Source organism: Mauremys reevesii, linkage group 11, assembly GCF_016161935.1.
Source record: "Mauremys reevesii isolate NIE-2019 linkage group 11, ASM1616193v1, whole genome shotgun sequence".
NCBI lineage: Eukaryota > Metazoa > Chordata > Testudines > Geoemydidae > Mauremys > Mauremys reevesii.
The window spans coordinates 20566824-20587570 of NC_052633.1; the positions used below are offsets into that span (position 1 = coordinate 20566824).

The 20747-nt window shown below is 41.2% G+C and overlaps 1 protein-coding gene and 1 long non-coding RNA gene across 2 annotated transcripts in view; one reads left to right on the forward strand and one right to left on the reverse strand.

Moving 5' to 3' along the window:
- Window positions 1-20747, forward strand: part of TRAK2 (trafficking kinesin protein 2) — a 67226-nt gene that overhangs the window by 40739 nt on the left and 5740 nt on the right. The window contains exons 4-15 of the mRNA XM_039494912.1: window positions 2608-2684; window positions 3517-3633; window positions 6237-6446; window positions 10931-11009; window positions 12840-12970; window positions 13132-13206; window positions 13681-13818; window positions 15476-15555; window positions 16339-16542; window positions 17294-17592; window positions 17986-18261; window positions 19680-19779. Coding sequence (XP_039350846.1) covers window positions 2608-2684; window positions 3517-3633; window positions 6237-6446; window positions 10931-11009; window positions 12840-12970; window positions 13132-13206; window positions 13681-13818; window positions 15476-15555; window positions 16339-16542; window positions 17294-17592; window positions 17986-18261; window positions 19680-19779 — 1786 coding nt within the window. The remainder of the gene's footprint in view (window positions 1-2607; window positions 2685-3516; window positions 3634-6236; window positions 6447-10930; window positions 11010-12839; window positions 12971-13131; window positions 13207-13680; window positions 13819-15475; window positions 15556-16338; window positions 16543-17293; window positions 17593-17985; window positions 18262-19679; window positions 19780-20747) is intronic.
- LOC120374764 lies at window positions 1971-4784 on the reverse strand. The gene is made up of 3 exons (XR_005586231.1): window positions 4714-4784; window positions 2765-2801; window positions 1971-2066 (listed from the first exon to the last, which is right to left on the reverse strand). It is a non-coding gene; the product is annotated as an uncharacterized LOC120374764 (long non-coding RNA).

Sequence of the window (20747 nt, forward strand, 5' to 3'; positions counted from 1 at the left end):
CCACCTGTCGAGTGCACATCTTGCTAATAAGATGGGGAATATTTGGCATTTGATAAGGCATTTTCTGATTCTGTCTTGCTCAGAAACACAATTTGTAATTTACATTGCAATAATTTCAAAGTTCCCAAAAAAAATACAAAACAGAATAAAAGTACTGAGTGCAGTGAATTGTTAATTTCGGTCAGGAATTGAATAATTATTTAATATTTTTGTCAAAGGTATTTTAAAGGCTTTTAAACAAGAGGTTAAATGAGAGTTCTGCTTTTCTCTGAACTTGCCTTTGAAAATATGTCTGGCATGATGTGTCCTAAGCAGGTATAGTGTGTCAGGGAAAAGAAAAATGTCTTTGGGCTGCACAAGGGAATCCTTGTTTTCCTGTTCGAGGTTGTTTTTTGTAGGGAGTCCCTTGTACAGGGATGTGCTACAGACATTATTGTATCTTAATGATTCCTAGTGGTTTGTCATGTGTAATGTACATGGTGGGTTGCAGACTAGGGGAGGGTGTGGGGGGGGGTGTACAGACATCAGAGGCATAGGAGCACTTGTGTATTTTACATGGTCATAGGATCATTTGGAAACAATGATATATACATTGTTCAATCCATAAGTATTTACTGTATGTAAATAAAGAAAAGTATTACTTCGAAAACATAACTCATGCTAGCTGACACATGCTTATGGAAGCATAGTTATATTTGAACTAGAAGTCATGGCGGTATAAAGAGACAAGCAAGGAGGAATAAAGCACATAATAAGATCACAGGAAGATACATATGCTGTATATCCAGTATTATGAGAACTAAGACTAGAATGAACACACACGCACGCTAGAAACTGAAAGAGCTGGGGGGGGGGGGGGGGAGAGTGCCTGCTGAGCTACATGGGTGAAAAATGTTTGATTTAGGGGGTTAGTTTGTTTCACTTTTTAGGAAAGTATTTTAGAAAACAATTCAGTGCAACTTTGTTCTCCTTTGCTATTCTTTCCTTTTCTCCTCTCTTTTGCAATTCACTGCATAATTACTGCTTCCAGACTGAATACCAAATCTGCTTTACTCCAACCCTGCGGCCCAGAAAGGACATAGTCTATATTCTATATGTGTGTAGTTTGATTTATAAAAAAATATTAGTTTAAAGCCCCTTACATAATGCAAATCAAGCAATGGCTAACTTCCTTGAGGAAAGGGGGTATGACTGCTGATAGAAAAAAATACCATTTCCAAGGAGTAGTTTCAGCACAGGTTCACAGAGACGTTTATCTGATGGAAAAGTTTCATGGCTCCGTTAAACTTTTATTGCTGCTTTAATTGTGTTGCAGCTTCCTTTATGACTTCGGATCATGAAAGCTATAAATGGAAAAGCTCTGGTGAGTGGAGGCCACCACCTATACCCATCCCCTCCAAGTGCAGGGCGTAGTTCCCCTGTTGGTGGTTGTATCGCATAATAAGCTGATACTTTAAAAACATAATTCATTACTGTTTGTAAAGAGCTGTAGGAAGGTTTTTAGAAGTGTGAAATTATGATTTTATATATAAAATACATGCATCAACAATAGTCACTGAACAACAAATTCACACTCATCTATTTTCTTAACTTTTAATTCTTTTTCTCTTTTCCTCTCGCCCTTTTTTTGGTCTTCCATTTTCTGCTATCCTAGCTCTTGTTGAACTTCCCCCCTCCTCTTTGGCTGGATCTCAGAAATGTGCACAAGGTAATTCAGGGTTCTTTTCCATTTTCATCTTTTTCTTGTAAGGACAGGAGATAGCAGACGCTGGTACTTCATGTTTTTGATGTTCAGTTTTGATCCTTGTAATCATTGATTCCTCCTTAGTCTTTAGAAGTTCTTCCTGACTCAACCCTGTGTTTTAAAGTATTTTGAAAGTTCAGTTTCACTTCTCAGTAATACTTATTGTTTTTAATAGCTTTCAACAGCATCTAAAAGCTCATTAAGACATTAGCTTTCCAAAGAAGACATGCTTACCGTTCCAATGAGTTTGCGCTAGTAGGCTATCAGGAGGGGTAAATGATGCATATTTTCCTCTTATCCCATGTAACCTTGGGGCTTGATCCTGTAAACACACACATTACGGGACTCGCATGAATTGGTCCCAGCAATCTTAGTGCCCTAAGGTTTTTCTGTCTTCCTGCTTGTAACTACCACACAGTCACCTTGATTTCATTGTGTTTCAAGGGTAAAGCCCACAGACATCCTCAGCCACGTGGGGTATGCAAGACTGCCCCCTCCCGCAATCAATTGCAGTGCAAACCAGATCATTCAATAATTGGGCTTCATCCAGAAAATTGATTTCCCCCCATTTACCTTAGTAAGGGCCAAATTCTGAGAGGTTCTGGTAAAACTCCCTCAACTTCAGCTGACTTAACTGGGAGTTGCACCTCCCTGGATCAAGCTTCATATGGGTTGCCTCAAATGGGTTTCCTCAAACTTTCCAGTGCTTCCTAAGCTAAATATTCTTAGCCTGCTTGTTAATCCTCTCAAAGATCCCTGTGTTGCATACTGGTTAGGTAATCTATGTGAGTTTTACATCTACCCGCTTGTATTCTACTTTTATATAAACTACTGCAGTGAATGTTTCTGGATTTGGTTTTCAGTTCTCGGCACAGACAGAGTGGAGCAGATGACAAAAACCTACAATGACGTTGACATGGTCACACATCTGTTAGCTGAGGTACAGTCATCTCCACTTACTGTTGTATTAATTTGTAGTGAGCTAACCATACATTTGGATACAAGCTTTCCTTCACCCACCTGTCTGCATTGTTTCTCCAATGAGCATCCGTTGTCACTTAGAGAGAGAAAAGGAAATGCCTCTTGACTTTCAGTCGTTAGACACGATAGCACAGGACTCCTTGAGCAGTGGGGCATGGGGCATGAGAGCGCCCTGTGAACTGCACCAGCTGAGAAACAAAATAACTTAGCAAAATCCTGCAAACCTAGTGGGAGCCCATGAGGAGGAGGAGGAGGAAGGTAGCAACTTGCTCCTTCCCTTCTCCTCTTTCTGCTACCTCTACTCTGTCCCCTTCATACCTCTCCCATTCCCAGACCTATGCTCTACTCTGAGGGAAGCTGTGCTTCAAAGACTGTGGAACTGGTGTCTACAGCTCTTTAAAATGATGCCTCAGTAGCGACTCTAAAGTCCCCACATCAAACCATCCAGAACCACAATAAAAAATTCCTGCACCCAAAATTAATTTTTTTAATGTGACCCCAGTTCTCTGATGTTGCAAAGGATTGTGGGAATGGATGTGTCATGTCAGGAAGCCAGTGTGTATTCTAGATCCCAAATGGTTAAAGTTTGAGAAACACTGCACTGGCATGTATTGCTGCAGTAGTTCACCGTCAGTGCAGTTTAAAATGAGCTGGGGACACATCCTATAGTATTTGGCCTTTGTGAATGAGGCAGAAGCATCTTAAATTAATTAGGCTGAATTTAAATTTAGGTTGAATTTAAATGTAGTCTGATCACAAATAAAGATTTATTTCCCGGTATTTGTGAGCAGCGGGATCGGGACCTGGAGCTAGCAGCTCGGATTGGACAAGCCCTTCTTAAGCGGAACCATGCCCTGACAGAACAGAATGAAGTACTAGAAGAACAACTGGGACAAGCCTTTGACCAAGTGAGTGATTTTTAAAACAGAGAGAGGAGGGATATGTAGAGTAAAGGGTTTTAGTTTTTTTTAACTGTGTAGAGGCAGGTAATTGCATTTACTCTACAGCCACAGCGGGATCCTTTAAAAAAACAAAACAGTATTTATCTAAACTGAAGTATTCCAGTCAAGTGCATCATTCCAGTATCCAACTATGAAAATTCAGTACATTGGTCATTAAGGGGAATGTGATATGTTGGTTTTGTAAATATAATACATCACACTTAGAATAGTTTTCAAGGAGGTTGAGCTGATCATAATGGTCCCCTCTGACCTTACTATCTCTGAATCTAAGAAACTCAGTATATTTTATAAACAATGAATTCAGCTTCCCCCACCCTGGTGAAGTAGGAGGTATTATTCCCATTTTACAGATGACGAAACAGCCAAAGAGATGAGGTGACTTGCTGGGGATCACAGAAGAAGTCTGTAGCATGAGACCTGGAATCTCTTCCAGATTCTGCCTCCATCTTATGCTTTAAACACAAGGACATCCATCTTTCCATGTTTATTCAGTCTCGTGTAACATTTTTTTTTTCCACTGTTGCTCAAATCCGTCTCACGTGCTGCTATCTCAACAAAGGAACTAATGAAGGATGAAATGGTTACCAAAGTCTGGCATTTGCCAGGGATACCCAAGGCTGTGAGGCACCTCGCTGCCACCAGTCCTTAGTGTGAAGAGGCCTTGTTTGTGCCTCCCTGCAGTCAGCTCCGCAACGCCACTGGCCATCGGCAGCACCGGCACTCCCCTCTTGGCCTGGCAGGCCCCTGTGTCGCTCTACAGTTCATCATTCAATAGCATATGTCAAAATGTACAAGGCAAACAGCCTTAAATCAAACTCTAATAAGTTCTGAAGCAGCATTTTCTTTCTTTGCCTGTCTACCTTTTGGTCATCATCAGTGGAAATATTTTTGTCAGTTCATGTATGCGCGCTAAAATCATCAGTCAGCACTTAAGTTACAAATAAAAATTGATCCCGCCAAGCCCACTTATAAAACAAAATCATTACTTACATTCTAGAGCCTTGACTTAATTAACAAGATACTCACACATCTTGTGGAAGATTGCTCACCCAGAATCCTTGCAGCATTTACAGACAGGCTGATTGTGACCCTTCTTTCACAAGACAAAGACACTGTTATAAAGGTAATAATTGGAGATATACCAATCTCCTAGAACTGGAAGGGACCTCAAAAGGTCATCAAGTCCAGCCCCCTGCCTTCACTAGCAGGACCAATTTTTTTGCCCCAGATCCCTAAGTGGTCTCCTCAAGGATTGAACTCACAACCCTGGGTTTAGCAGGCCAATGCTCAAATCACTGAGCTATCCAGCTTGCATCCTTGGTGGTGGAGTCTGTGTGTTTCTTTGTACCCACAGATTCAAGCCTAACTTTTTTTTTTTTTTTAGTCGTAAACAGGACACCCCCTGCTGTCTTGTTTTCTCCTGTGAATTTCCTCTCATAGATTTTGCAATCTTTTCTCCTGCCTGTGGCTCAGTATGAAAATAGACCTGCATTGTGAGGTACATGTGACCAGACCGGGAGATAAGTGTCTGTAAGCTCCACCCTGAAAGGAACATGTCCAAAGTGTTTCACCTCCTGGTAACATGCCTTAACTCTAAAACCTTAAGAACATAATTTTCAGTATAGATACATAACTCCTTAAATAGTATCCTTAAACATGTATATATATTTTAATTATTATGACCACCAATGGGCTACTGGATTTCTGTAGAGATCTACATGCCATCTTTTGGTGAGCTATTATGCATATACCTCACCATGGGATCCCTGTAAATTCCTATGCACCCCCTGTGTTCACTGATAGTTGGAACCAAGAGGTTGTTGGGTCATGCAAAGGATTATAAACTGTATCAAAAACACTTTCCCCTTGTTGATGTGACCAGTGCATACCAGGGCCAGATTTTTCAGTGAAATGAGCACAACTGCAAGCACAGATCAGCATATAGGTACCAAATGTGTGCTCACAGCTGGCCACATGTATGTTCAAAGACTTAGTTTGTGGATTCACATCAGGTATTTGTGCCAGAACTTGGAAGTGCGAGGTTGCACACACCTAACTTTGAAGATATGACCCAGGGGCGCTGGACCAGGAGAGGCCAGGGGGCAAAGGGGCCATGGCCCTCCCACTTTTTTGAAAGTGGACAGGCCTGGCCTCCTGCCTCTCCTCTTCCCCCCCGAGGCCCCACAGGCCAGGCTGGAAGCTGGAGCCCATCCCAGGCTCCCCAGCTAGGCTACAGCTTCTGGCGTTCATCATATTGGAGATCATTGTAATTATGTTCCCTTGGCTTTTCTTACACAGGTTCTTAGTTCCAGTCTCTTATGACATCATAATTTCACTTCCTCTATAGCAGCATAGTCTTCAAAGCTAGACAAAACCTGAATTTCCAGCATAAAAATAAATAAAAATCTTGTCATAATATTTAGGGTTGTTTTTACCTCAGTTTAAACTGGACCAAGTTTTGTTCCGAGAATTCAAAAGCTACATAATATATTATAATACTTTGCAATGTTAGGTTTGTTTACAAAACATACTTATCTTTTTAAACATAGGTTAACCAGCTGCAGCATGAACTATCGAAGAAAGATGCATTGCTTCGTATTGTTTCAATTGCTTCTGAGGAAAGTGAGACAGACTCCAGCTGCTCTACACCACTTCGGTTCAATGACTCCTTCAACCTGTCGCATGATCTGTTGCAGCTGGACGTCTTGCAGGACAAACTCAGGGAACTGGAGGAGGAGAACCTGGATCTCCGATCAAAGGTAGGTTTCATTTTTATTATGTACCACATACATAACATTGCAGGACAGTGTTATAAAAAACAGCTTCCATGCTCGCTGGAGTAACTTCTCTACCTGAGAAGGACTGTAAATACACCATCTCACCCCAGGTCTGCATTCTTCAGACTTGGCACTTTACTCTGAGTTGACTTTAAAGTTCTGTAATATACAGTGTGCAGAGGCAACGCATGGGTGTGGGGGTGGGGCATGTGGGGTCATGCAACCCTCCAGATATGCTGCTTGGCTTGTACTGAGTATGCTCACATGGACCGAGCATGCTCAGTAACACTGCAGAAGCCAGATGCCCTCACTTCCCGCCCACACTATTGGCAGACATGGGTCATCTCTGCCAGTGTAAAAGTTGCTACATCCAACTGTTCCCAAATTCCCTATAGTATGTGATCTAATACAGGTTCACATTTAACTACCCACCCGAATTACACTAGCCTGCAGGACTTGCTGATTTGTATGATCTAATATCGTGTGATGGTATGCTCTTCTGGTAATACGGTTGAGCTGACATCTGACTATGTAGTTACTGTTTGTCATTCTGTATTCTAGATCAGGATATTACAATTTAAAGCCCCAGTCATGCACAGATTTGTGCACGTTTCACTTTATGCACGAGTGATCCCATTGACTTAAATGAGAATACTCTTATCCTTAATTTTTTGCACATGTATTCAATTTTTGCAGGATCAAGGCCCAATTTTTAAGACAAAATATAATGAACATGGGATTAGTAGAACTAGAGGATAGGGGAAACCTTCAGTAAGAGGATCATGCAGTTGCTTAGGTTTGTGATGCGCAGTTAAGGGTTATACGTTTGTTTTCATGTGCTCCATTATCACTAGCATGAGCGGAGGATCTTGTTTTACCCCTAGGGCTGTAGTTCCCAACAGGCTTGGGCCTTTACAAGAAAACCTAGTCAGGTTGCAGAATTTAAGGCCTGGGGCATGTGGGAACTGGGTCTTCTTGCAGGCCTTATTTTTCTCCTTTATATGACTTTCCCTTCATGTACTTAAGCCCTAGTCAATCACCAATATTATCTACAAACCTCTCAACTATACCTCATTATGAAAATTGTCATTAATCTCAGATTTAAAATTAGCTCTGTGCCATAGAAACCTATTGCGACTAATTTACGGGAGAGCATTAGAAATGTTGAATCATGAAAACAAAATTAACTGAATCGCACCTCCTTTAAATCAGTCTCTTCTGCTGTCTGGGATTCCCTTTCCTGTGGAATGTCTCACATTTTAAAAGTCCCTATCAAACACCTGGGCTTTGGCAGATGGAGACCCTGTGATTCCTCGAATAGCTTAGGGAGACAGAGAATATTTACAGGATTTAAACCAACATCATATCTTTGCATAGCATGATTTTTAAAATTCCAAGTTGCCCCAACCCCTCCATTTAAAATATTAGATCCTTTTAAGAAGCCTGAGTCATTATGGGGCTGAAGTTACATGTATTTGGGAACTGAAATCTTGGTTCCGTGCTGTAAGCAGGATGAAAGAGGGGGGAAAAGTCTTCTCCTTTCCTCTGGCCACGTTGTCCCCTGTCTCTTGCCACTTCCTTTTCCCAAACTACTTTGCTTGACTAGCAATTGGAGGAAATAGAAGAAGAGCCTTTTGTTGTTTGTGAGAGAGCAATTTGTATTCCACCAGCACTGCTAGGGCATTCTCTTTCTGATTGTCACTCTGCTCACTGTGGTACAAGTGTTATGGGTAGCCTGCCGTTCCCGAGGTGTGCACCTCAGAGAGTTGCAGCAACCCAGACAGTGGTGCCCACATCACCAGTACAAATCCGAGGGCATAGGGTTTTCCAGCTTTACTTGTGGGGAGCTTTCTTCTCATGGGTCAGCAGGTTTGGCCTTTCAGGTGTCATCCTCCGGAAGCTGTGTTCAGTTTGCAGGCTTGTTGGTCATGCTGTCCTCTCCTCTCACACTGCCCCTCAGTCCTGCTGGGTGTGCCAGTGCTGTGAGCCAACAGTGTATTGGAATCTGCCACATTTCTCTTTTTTAAGAGTAGGGTTTTGGTTCATTCCCAATCCCTGTTCCATTCTAGCAGACGTGGGCAGATTGTTGAGAGGGTCACAGTCCTAGGCTGGGGGAAGCTGCAATACAATGAAAAGTCCTGCTCTCATCTATGTGGAAGCATGCCTAGTGTAGACGGAAACATCTGGGATTTTAGCTGCGATTAGGGTTACAATACATCCAGGTTTCCTGGACATGACATCTTTTTTGATCCTCCGTCCCAGTCTACGCTTACCAGTAGATCAGTGCTGCTGCAATCAGTGCAGCGTGTGTCGACCCACTAAATCGATTGCAAAGCACTCTCCGGTCAACTCCAGTAATCCACCATTGCAAGAAAAGTAAGGGGGGTCGATGGGAGAGCATCTCCAATTGACGCAATGTGGTGCACACACTGTGGTAAGTCAACCTAAGCTATGTCAACTCCAGTTACATTATTCACGTAACTGGAGTAGCATAATTTAGGTCGACTTACCGCGGAAGTATAGACAAGCCCTCTGTCTGCGCAGATTTTTCAAATAAGAGAAAATGTCTGGGACAACCGTCTCTGCGCCCTGCGTCCCTCCCCTTCATCCACAGCTGCTGGATCCCGCCCAGCCCAGCCCACCAGGTAAGCAGAGCCACTAAGTGTCTCTCTGCCTGCCCCACCGTGGGGTCTCAGAGGCCTGCTGGGAGGGGGACAAGGCCAGGCCCTGGCTCCCTGCCCTTGGGAGGGGCAGAGGCCCGCAGGGAAGCACTGGCTGACGCTGCGTTCCCGGCGTGCACCTGCCACCATGACAGGTAATGCAACACTGCCCCCAACCTCGAGTGCAAGGCCACAGGTACTCCTTCCAACACCCCCCAAATACCCCATCCCAGTACACACACACCCTTCCAGCACCCCTCAAATACCCCATCCCAGTACACACACACCCTTCCAGCACTCCCCAAATACTCCCTCTCAGTACATGCTCCCCCCTCCAGTTCCCCCATCCCCATCCCTGGCAGTGGCCTCTCTTTGGGAACTTGAAATGCGGTAACCCTAGCCACCATGCTCTATCAAGTCTCAGCTGAGAGTGTGTGAACTGATTTTTTCAAAGGTTTGTATCGTGGTCAAATATGCGCTGCCTTTCACGGGGATGGCAAAAGGCACAACCCTGACACACAGATCACCACCCACTGCCACATTTCAAGCCTCCTAGTCCTAAGTATTGGGGCACTAAAGCTTCTCAAAGAAAAGATCCCTAGAATTATTTTTAACTGGAACAAAACAATGCATTTTCCCCTAAGCTCCTTCTCGGAAATGACTGGACTGTTTTGGCTAAATAAATAAATAAATAATCCACTTGAGGCAGACACCTGACATTGAAATTTTCATCCCAAACAGTTAAAATTTGGCCAAGTTATAAGCAACTGGAAATGGTCTTATAATGGGGGAAGTGTAACTATAGTAATAAGTGGTGCAACTAGCCCAACCTATAATGAAAATATGGCACTTAAAAGATAGGTTCAATTTTCACCCTGCCATTTTGCCTAGGCCTTTTTAACTGAGGCTTTTCTAGTGTTTTATTGGTTTTTTGTTATATAATTTCCTTTGTCTATTGTAAATATCCTCTGGCATATTGAGCTCCTTGTTGGTTGGCCTGATTTCATGAGAAATGCCAAGATCTATTTATAGTTCATTGTGATTATGTTATGTGGAAGTGTTTTTATCTGCAGTTCCTTTCTCTGAAATAGACCTTCAAACCCAGTCACTGAGGTTTCTGATAAGCCAGCACTAGTTGTCAGCAAATTGTCCCAAACAATTATTCTCTGATGGAGAGAGGCAATTATTGATGGTTTTGTTTTTATTCCGGTGGCACCCAGACACTCCAACCAAAATGGAGATCCCTGTATGCTTGCTATTGTACATACTTACAGAGCAAGACAATCTCTGGCCCAGAGAGCTTACAATTCTAGGTAGGTGAAGGGTGGGAGAAAGGAAAGTATTGTCCCTATTCTGAGAGTTTTTGTAATGTTTTTGTGGCCTTTGTGGGTGTGAATAACGTATCATTTCAGTTTTCAGACTGCAGGATTCCTCTGTTTTGAGGACACCTATTTGCAGTAAATTCAAGTTGTCTAGTTCCAGGTACTGCGTCTGCTTCTGAGTTCCCCTACCAAATTTTATGTTCTTACACCCACATTTTCTGTTTGTTTTTGTTTAAGTTGCTGCCCTCTCTCCTGTTTCTGTATGAAAACCCACACAAATAGGGGAAGCTAGCTGTAGTGAAATAAATTTAGCAGAAAGTACAGTCAAATGCACAAAATAATCAAATTGGAAAAAATGGGGGAAATTTTGTTCTCTAATCTTTCATTGATAATAATCTTGCATATTACCTGTAATTTCTGCAGATGAAATGTTTTCAGATGGAAGTGTAATTTTTAAGTTAATGTCTCTTTAATTTTCTTGAAGGCTTGTCATCTAAAGACAGAAACGATTACATATGAAGCGAAAGAGAGGGAGTTGGTCAGTGACTGTGTCAAAGAGCTCCGTGAGTATCAAGTTTGTATCTCAGCAGAACCAGGGAAAAGGTGCTTGATCACCCGGTGTTAGAATATTTTGGCTATCCCCAGGTTCAGATATGAGTTTCAGAAATCTCCATGAACAATGTTTCAAGTCTACCTACTTGACCAGTTCAGAATGATTATTCTGTTTACAAGCACTTATTTCTTTCAGCATCACTATGGCACGGAGCTTTGGTTTGGAGACCAAAGTATAGCTGTGCAAAAGAAGAAAATAGATATTTGCCAAAAATTGAATGCCTCTTGCAGACCTGAGCTCTTAAAAAAGAGAACTAAGTGCTCATGAGAGCTCCAGACAGATTTTCAGTCTCCCCAGATATCAATGTAAAGGACACATCTGTGATTCTGAGTAGTAGAGATGACACCTGTTCTTGGAGTATTAAACTGATCAATATATAGCCTCCTGGATACCCATTCTAAATGTTCATAGCTCCATAAACACACACAAACTCCCTCTGATGTAATGCATAATAGAGCATTAAAATCAACTGTATTTGCAGTAAAATCAACTGTATTTGCAGTAAAATCTCTACAAGAATGCTTGCATTCCTTTGCATTTACTTAATTCAGTAACTTTCACGTCCTTGTACAAATGTGAGTAAACACTCTGATGCAGTTGGGAGTGATATTTACTTTCTTTGGCAATTGGATAATCTGATAGTTTAAACTTTTACCTGTATTCATTTGATCTATGCCTCCTCCCATATTCACTAGAAAGATAGGCTTATCTTGTGAGATTCTTATTTTGATTAATCCCTATAAAGAACTCTGCACTGTTGCCAGCTCTCATTTTCAATAACAGTCAAGGGTTCTGGATTAATGCCCATCCGATTGTCTACTTGCTTTATTGTATCCTCCTAGAAACTGTGTAACCTCAGTGAGTGGAGGTTGCTAGATTCTGCCCTACATACCACTTCACTGTACCACCAATAAGAGGGATGTAACTCTTGTTTAACTTTATAGAATCCAAAGGTGTGCTAGGTACTTCAGAAACTCCTAAAATGGATCTTGCGCCCAAAGAGTTGTGTAGATGACACACAGAAAAAGAAAGGGGGAAGCACACTATGAAGTTTTTCCTATTTTACATCTTTTCAACTCTTTCTAGTATATTATTTTTTACCCCTAATTTTAGACATAAATTTATCTCTTCACAGCATAGATTTACTGTTATCCCACTATGTTGTAATTTGCCATAAAAATGAATCATGTAACCGAGGTTACAGAAATCTTTATATACAATTAAATGTATCTTGCCTCATGTTACTGTAACAAGGCTAACTGCATCTCTGTCCCCTTTCTGGTTTCTAGTTATTAAAGATCACTCCCATGTTTTATTTCAAGCTCTTCTGGGCTGAGCGAGGTTGGGTTTCTCATGCATTGGTTATTGCACCTTTTTAAAGACCCATTTGAGTGTTTGCAGGGTGTGAGCTATGCCCTTTAATGAAGGAGTTGGTAGAAGTTATGAACTATGTCTTCAGTGATTAAAAAAGGTGTGTTTTACCTTGGCATACCTAACATGCATTAGCTGTCCCACTGTAAAAACATCATGGAGACAAGGCACTTTGGTTTTACTGCAAGGTAAACTGGGTGAGGTCAATCACAGATGGCATGAGGTTAACCACAGACTTTCAGGGCCCGTGTGCTTTTTACCATATTGACATTCCGAAGCTCCCACTGTTGTACATCCTGAATTGAATCTTTAGGAATTTCACTGTCCTTTGAAGACTACAGTGTTCACTTTTGCCAAGGGTGTATCAGGGAATGCTGTGTACTGAATGTATATTTTACTCTGTTTTTAGGGGAAACACATGCTCAAATTGCCAGAATGACAGAAGAGTTATCAGGAAAGAGTGAAGAGCTGATTCGCTATCAGGAAGAGATCTCAACCCTCTTGTCTCAGATTGTTGATCTTCAGCATAAACTCAAAGAGGTGTGTGCATGCAGTAGCGCAAGGAGAGGCTGAGGGACAGGCTGCTGTTTTAGGAGTGTGGTTATTTCAGAGGATGTTCTGGAGAGAAACAACTTTCTGTTTGGTTAAAAAGGAGGAAATAATCTGAACATCCTATTTTGCTTTGCTTTTTGTACCTACAGCAAGTGATTGAAAAGGAGGAGCTGAAACTTCACCTACAAGCTTCCAAAGATGCCCAGAGAGAGCTGACAGGAGAGGTATTGAGGGCTTCTATTTATCCATTTGAAATAGGGTGAGAAAAAGAAAAGCAAGGTGGAGGGGAAGGGGAACAAGGATTTTTTTTTGTTTTTTTTTGTTTTGTTAACCTCAGGGTGGGTAGAGGGTGAAGGAAAAGAACAGAGTACTTCTAATAACTCATCCCGACTGTTTACAATCTACACGAGTCTCAAAATAGGTAAGGTGTATATGGAGAGAGATCTTACTGCTCCAGACAGTTATGAAGACTATATCAAGTGAATGTGCACAGTTCTGGTTATCTAGGCTGAATTGCAGCTTGCTAATTTGTAGGGAAGTGCTCTTTGTTCTGTTCTTTGTACACATAATTACTGCATTGCAATGATATTCGTCTGTATAGCTTTATCCTGGGGCAAATTCTGTTGGTTATTGTAGTACTGTCTTTGCTTCTGTTGCGGACTGCTGGCTACATTAATGACCACTGTTTTTTGTTGCAGCTGCATGAGTTACAGGATCGGAATGCAGAATGTCTAGGGTTGTTGCATGAATTACAAGAAGAAGTGAAGGAGCTGCGCAGCAGAGCCAGCCCTGCTGCACATCTCTGCCGCCCCCAGTCATGTGGGGCATTTCCTTTGGTAATGAATCTTGAGCTTTCTCTTAGCATGGTGTATCCACACTGTTACATTGTAGGCATGTAATACTATCGACAGTCTTCAGTGACATGGAATCACAAGGGCAAAACCATAATTGCTTGTTCTTATGAGTAGAATGCCAAAGAAAACGATCCTGCGGGTGTCAGAGGGATGGATTACATGAGCTAATCTTTTCTGTTTCTGATTTCTAAGGTCAGAAGTGATCTTTTAACCTTGCCACATTTGGGCCATTTATTCACTATAACGAGATTTTTAAAATGTACTCTGCATGTGTGTTCCACACTTCCCTTTCCTTACCTTCTATCACAAACACTTACATCACTTTCTTTCTTTTTCTCAGAAGTTGATCCCAGTTTTATATCATGCTGATCACTATAAAATCCAAATGCCTTTCAGGATTTTTAATTTTTTGAACCAGTATCTTATGAACCCAGTCTCTCCACACCTAAATAGTTTAGAGATTAGACTGCTAGCATGTTATATCAGTGGAAGCCCCAAAGAAACATGCTATGAATTGAACTTTTAAATGGCTGTTCTGCTACAAACAGGGCATGGCAGATTTCAGAAGTTTTCTTGAGGGAAATTCAAGAAATAAATGCCTCTGGTTCAGTTGGTAAATTTCTGCAGTGCTGGTGAGACCTTAGTACAGGAGTAGGCAACCTATGGCACGTGTTCCAAAGGCGGCACGCGAGCTGATTTTCAGTGGCACTCACACTGCCCGGGTCCTGGCCACCAGTCCAGGGGGCTCTGCATTTTAATTTAATGTTAAATGAAGCTTCTTAAACATTTTAAAAACCTTATTTACTTTACATACAACCATAGTTTAGTTATATATTATAGACTTATCGAAAGAGACCTTCTAAAAATGTTAAAATGTATTACTGGCACGTGAAACCTTAAATTAGAGTGAATAAATGAAGACTCGGCACAGCACTTCTGAAAGGTTGCTGACCCCTGCCTTAGTAGCTTGACAGCTTCTCTTTAAAAAAAAACAAAAACAAAAACAAAACAAAAAACCCTTGTTCTTGAAAGTAATCACCCTTTTATAATGCACAATGTTGCTGTGATTTTATCTTCATGATATACTACTCTGCCATCTCCTTGTTATGAAATTGGTGCTGAGCACCAATAAAAAATGCATAGCCTTGACATGGTTGTAAATGACCAGTGGAAAACTTTTTATTGTAAATTTTGGTTTCTTTTAGAATAATCTTTTTGGGGAACTGTGTCTTTGGCCAGGATTACATTAGAAACTTTTGTCAATATAGTTATATCAGGGAGGTGATTTTATTTTTCTCTGGCGACATTTTTATATTGGCAAAAGCCTGGTATAGATGCAGTTATACTACAAAAACTGTTTTTTCCATTGCAGCTTATTTCGCTTGGAGAACCAATGTAAGCTATACATGCAAAACCACTTTTATGCTACTATAAACAGCATATACACTAGGAGAGTTTGCTGGTAGAGCTATGCCAGAAACATTTTCTAGTGTGCACCTGACCTTTATCTGTGTCTTTTAGGGCACTATGTACTGACACTAATAATAATAATGGAGCAGAACGTGCGTTTTTTACTGGGTGTCTATTACCAAAATTTGAATGTCAGTTTTGTTTTATTTGTTTGGTTTGTTCCCTACAGGATTCCCTTGCAGCAGAGATTGAGGGGACAATGCGGATGGAGCTGATTCTAGATGAAGAATCTGCTCTCAGTAAACAAAAGTAAGTTCAGCTTTCACCTTCCCACACGCATCATCTTTTAACATGTTGCTAGACATGCCAATGCCAGGGCTAAGACTAATGTCAATGAGGTTCAGGTAATTGCTGGGAGTGGGTGAATCTAGATATTCTGTGCCTTTTACAAAGGTTCAGTATAATTGAATAGAAAATCACCTTTCTAGTGTTGAGTTTATTTTCAACAATCTTATGGAATTTAATACAGTATTTAGTACAATATGTAGACTCCTCCTATTGAGTTCTCTGGAATGGTTAACAAATCTACTGAAGGGATATTATTCCTGAATTCTGTAGGTTTTTAAACTAATTTCTATATTACCACATTGGTTTCATCTCTATTAAATTCTCTGGCAATTTCCTATAAGGGAAACTAGAACTGAAGAGAAATGATATCAGTTCCCAGTATCTTGAAGGCCTTTTCCTGGAGCCTTTACTCAGGACTAAGGGCTGCAGGGTCTGACCTTAAAACATTTTATTAATGCCACCTCCTCTTGTTCTTTCAAGCCCTTACAGAGTGGTTATTCCAGCAGGAGAGAGCGTGCTCCTCAGCAACTTCATCACTCAGACAATTTCCACTCTTTCTTGGCTCTGATTCCTTACTGTTTACTAGACTTGGATAGCCTGGTAGAAATCTTGTGATTGCCTGAAACTGTTTTTTTTCTATATCCCACCCAAAACGCTGTTGAGAACTTTATTGGTCATTGGTCAGTTCCTTGCTATAAGGATGAGAAGGGGATTGTGTGCATTTATTCTCTCTCCCTTTCTCAGGGTTCAGCAGAAACGGGTGTTTGATACTGTCAAGGTTGCTAATGTTACACGTGGTCGCTCTTCTTCATTTCCTGCCCTGCTACCAATCCCTGGATCTAATCGTTCAAGTGTTATCATGACCGCAAAGCCCTTTCAGTCTGGCCTACCACAAATGGAGAGCAAGGCACATCTGAACCAGAGGAGCAGCTCCAAGGAAATCTCAAAGTAGGAGACTCAGCATATTAGTGTGGTTTTGGGTTACTTGTATTGATGGTAGGCAGTCTGTATGCATGCATAGGAATTGTCATTCTCGGTGCCAAACTATAATCATGTTGCTCTCATCAAAACTCGAGGAGATAGCTCTCTCTCACCAGCTTTTTCACTTTGCAGTGTGATTGAGACTATTTCCCTTATTCTCTTAACTGCTAAATGTTCCAATTTCCCAATGTCACCCCATGGGATATTGTGAACCAGAGGCTTCCTCCGCTGATGACCTGATTTAATACTAAACCTGCTAGTGCTGTCCGCACCTATTGTGCTAGCAAGTCATATATGTCTGTGGCTTTGTACATCAGGGTTGAAGGGGGAGAGATTAAATGGCGCATATAAGGCAGAAGAGGATAATGTTAGCAAGCAAACAATACAACAAATTATAAGCATCCTTATGTAGTAAATTCAGTGACTGCAGAGAAAAAGCAAGCAAACAGGTTATCTTACGCACTGTTTGTCTTTGTTTCTAAATAGTGAAGCTGTGAGATGCTGCCTCCTCCCAAATTTGCCTGCAGATTTTTAGTCTGAGACTTTGCAAGATATTGTGATACCGACTACACCAATTAAATAGAAGTTTTTAAAACAACTTCATCTTTTTTTCCTCATCCCAAAACTAAATCCAACCTGGGCTCCTGTTTACTTTAGTGATGTGTAGTCTTTAAACATTTAGTCTTAATTCCCTATTTTGATTTCATGTTTCCCCAAGGGACAACCAAAAGCTGGGCCAGCCTGGAACCCCTGGAGACAATGATTTAGCTACAGCTCTGCACACACTTTGTCTCCGTCAGCAGAACTACCTGAGTGAAAAGCAGTTCTTTGAGGAGGAATGGGAGCGTAATATGCATTTGCTGGCTGACCAGAAAGAAGTGGCTGGTGGCTGTTGCACACCAACAAAGAGTTGTCTGTCTGTGGGTACAAAGTCAGAATTCGCTGACTTCTCTGCGGGCTGTCCCTGCCTCCGTGCGCTCCTGCCAGAGAAATTACAAATTGTTAAACCTCTCGAAGGTAAGAGAATAATCTGCCTTCTCTTTCTAGCAGAGGGAAATGTTGTGCTTTGCTTATGGAGGAATCAGTGTATTTGGTAATTAAATCAGTGTTGCTCTGGGAATGGGTTGGTACTCAAGAATCAGAAGCCCTTGGAGAAAGAGAGGTTTTTTTTAAAGCCAATTATCTGCTAGCTTGGTACTTCAGGGTAAGAGACCCAAATGTAGGAGCAAACTTGTTTCAGTACTAGGCATTCCTGTTTAATTCTCTGAATCTCTTGGTCTAAATTCTTCTCACGTATCATGATGACAGCCCCAATTGGTCAGGTTGTTTTGGTATTTTGTTCTGGCCACTCTTTATGATTCAGTAGGATGGAACAGAAACACCCCCTTGCACCTTTTTTTGCTTCATCAGGATCTCAGACTCTGTTCCACTGGCAGCAGCTTGCTCAGCCCAACCTAGGTACCATCCTCGACCCACGGCCAGGTGTTGTCACAAAAGGCTTTACACCGTTACCTCAGGATGCCGTCTATCACATCTCTGACTTGGAGGAAGATGAGGAAGAAGGGGAAGGAGGTATAACATTTCAAGTGCAACAATCCTTTCTGGAGGAAGGGAAACATGCAGTGCCAAAGCCAGAGGCAGGGATCTTCCTGCCACCTGTTACTTCAGCAACAGTGCCACTTGCTGGTAAGAATCCTGGATGTTTATGGTTTCACTTTGCATACATCTCTTACTGTGGTTTGTACTCCACTCTTGATGCTTCCGTATTATGCTTATTTTTTCATTGCTGTATAAGGTTGTGCATTACCCCAGTCAGATTTTAAAGCTAAGTAGAGGTAGATCATGTCAGTTCTTGGATGGGGGATCTCCAGGAACATCAAGGTTTTGCAGGATATAAGACTGTCAATTCAGAAGGTGGCATTCTCCCTCTAAGCCTGTGCTGTTATGGAGCATACGGCTTCTGGAAAAGCTGATTTTGGATATGACCAAAAACTGAATTCTTAACCAAGTACATTCGTCAAAAGAAAACGCCTATGTTCTTAACAAATACTGTATCAAAAACAATTGACATTTTCTTATTTAAAATAACAAAAATATTGATAAAAAATTTTAAACTTTTTATACCATGGCAACTCACATTTTCCTGCTAGAAGGTATGAAAGAGAATTTCAGACAGGAAGAAATTTAATCTGTTGGGGAAAGTACTGTATTTTGAACACTGAATTTAGTAAAGTTTCAAAAAATGATTCATTGAGAAATAAGGTTGTGGTAAGGGAATAAAATTGCTGATTTCAGCACTCTGTGATTTCTCCCTCAATGTTGGTATGAGGAGATACACTTGCCTGCAGTAGGGGTGTCTTGGTCAGTGATTTCTATACAATAGCCTGCTGGTAGACTGAGAAATATGAGATTCCTGAATTAAGAAGTCTGGATTTGTCTCTGGGAAATTTAAAGGCAAACTTCTTTGCAGAGCTCCATTTTATACTTGTTTGGGGAGGTAACCTGCTGGGAGTCTTTTCATCCAAGTACCGGAAGACAGTAGTCATACAATGTTAACTGAAGCACACTTCAGTAAAAATCAGATAATCACTTATTGTGCTCTCCATCTTCAGAGCACTTGACAACTAGACACATCATTAAACTAGACACAGCAACTAGTCCTCGCCACACCTGTGAGGCATAGAAGTATTTCTCTCCCCTATTTTACTCATGGGAAAACCAAGACACAGAGAGACTTGATATGTCATAGGAGGAGTCTGCATCAGTGTGTGGAATGAATTCCAGGATCAGTCCTGCACTGAAAACACTAGATATAACACTCTTGCTAGTGTCGAAGATACACAATCTCTAAAGAAGCAGAAACTCTAATATTGAGCAGTCTCAATTTCACTTCATCTTACACTGAAAAAAATTAAAGTGAGGAATGGAAAGTCTCTTAAAATAGAACTATCTTTTTCAATTGAACATATTTATATTTGAGGAATTCCCCTTCTTTAGTCTTTATTTAAACCCCCCAAAAAATCCTGTAATAATGGTACCTTACCTTAATGAGTCCTTTTCTCTCACTTTCTGTCCTCACTTGCTGTGTTCTGTCTGCATTGCAGCCTCAAATCCAGGAAAGTGTCTCTCCTCCACAAACTCCACATTCACCTTCACTACCTGTAGGATCCTTCACCCCTCTGATGTCACTCAGGTTACCCCCAGGTAAGATGGTTGTTAACATTCAGAGAGTTATTGCATGGAATCAGTTGCTCCTGAGGTATGGACCAGATCTAGAAAAGTATGATAGCTGTATCTGGCCAGAGAGGAGCACTCAGGACTGATGTTCTTACTAGTGGTTTTAATTATGAAAGGCATTGCGAAAATGGATTTCTCTCTCTCTCTCTCTCTCACTCACTTGAATACATATACCTCTGACCCCTTTAATTTCACCACACATTGGTTCCTATTATGGAAGTAAATTTAGACCAGTAAATGGAAATATCTTTATGCAGCATATAGTCTACTGATGGGATTCATTCTTGCAGGAGATATTTGAGATCTATACTGTGACTGGGTTTTTAAAAAGAACTAACTCATTTCATGTACTTATACAGCTGCATACCACCTGTGTAGTTATCCAAATTAATACAGTGAAGGTGATCACATTTTATACTTCAGGATAGATGATGTAAGATGACCGTCTGTGGCATTTGGGATCATGTGTGACCTTACATAATTTGCCAGGAGCATTATTAGTTGGTTTTGTGTTGGATCTTGTGTGTGTTGGTGGTTTTCTCCTGAGGTGCAGGGTAGGAGTTTAGATGGATCAGTGGTCTGATCTGGTTAAAATCCTATGGGATCTCGGTGTTCTGAGATTGACCTTTTACCCAGAAGGCACTCTAAGTCTGATCTGGAGCTTTCTCCCTATTCCCTCCAATAAACAGGTGCACCAGAAACCAGCACCCACCTTCCCAATTAAAACTAGATGTTGCTTCCTGAAGCACTGAGTTATTATAGTTACAGAGACAGATGGGAGGTGATAATGACAATGTTTGTGTATTGGGGATGGAAGATAAGGATTAAAAACAGGGGATACATGGGAGAGAGAAAAAAATTTGTACTACACAGTGTTAATTGTCGGCTTCGTGAAATGAATCATCTCAGTTGAAGTGACAGCTCTACAAGATCCT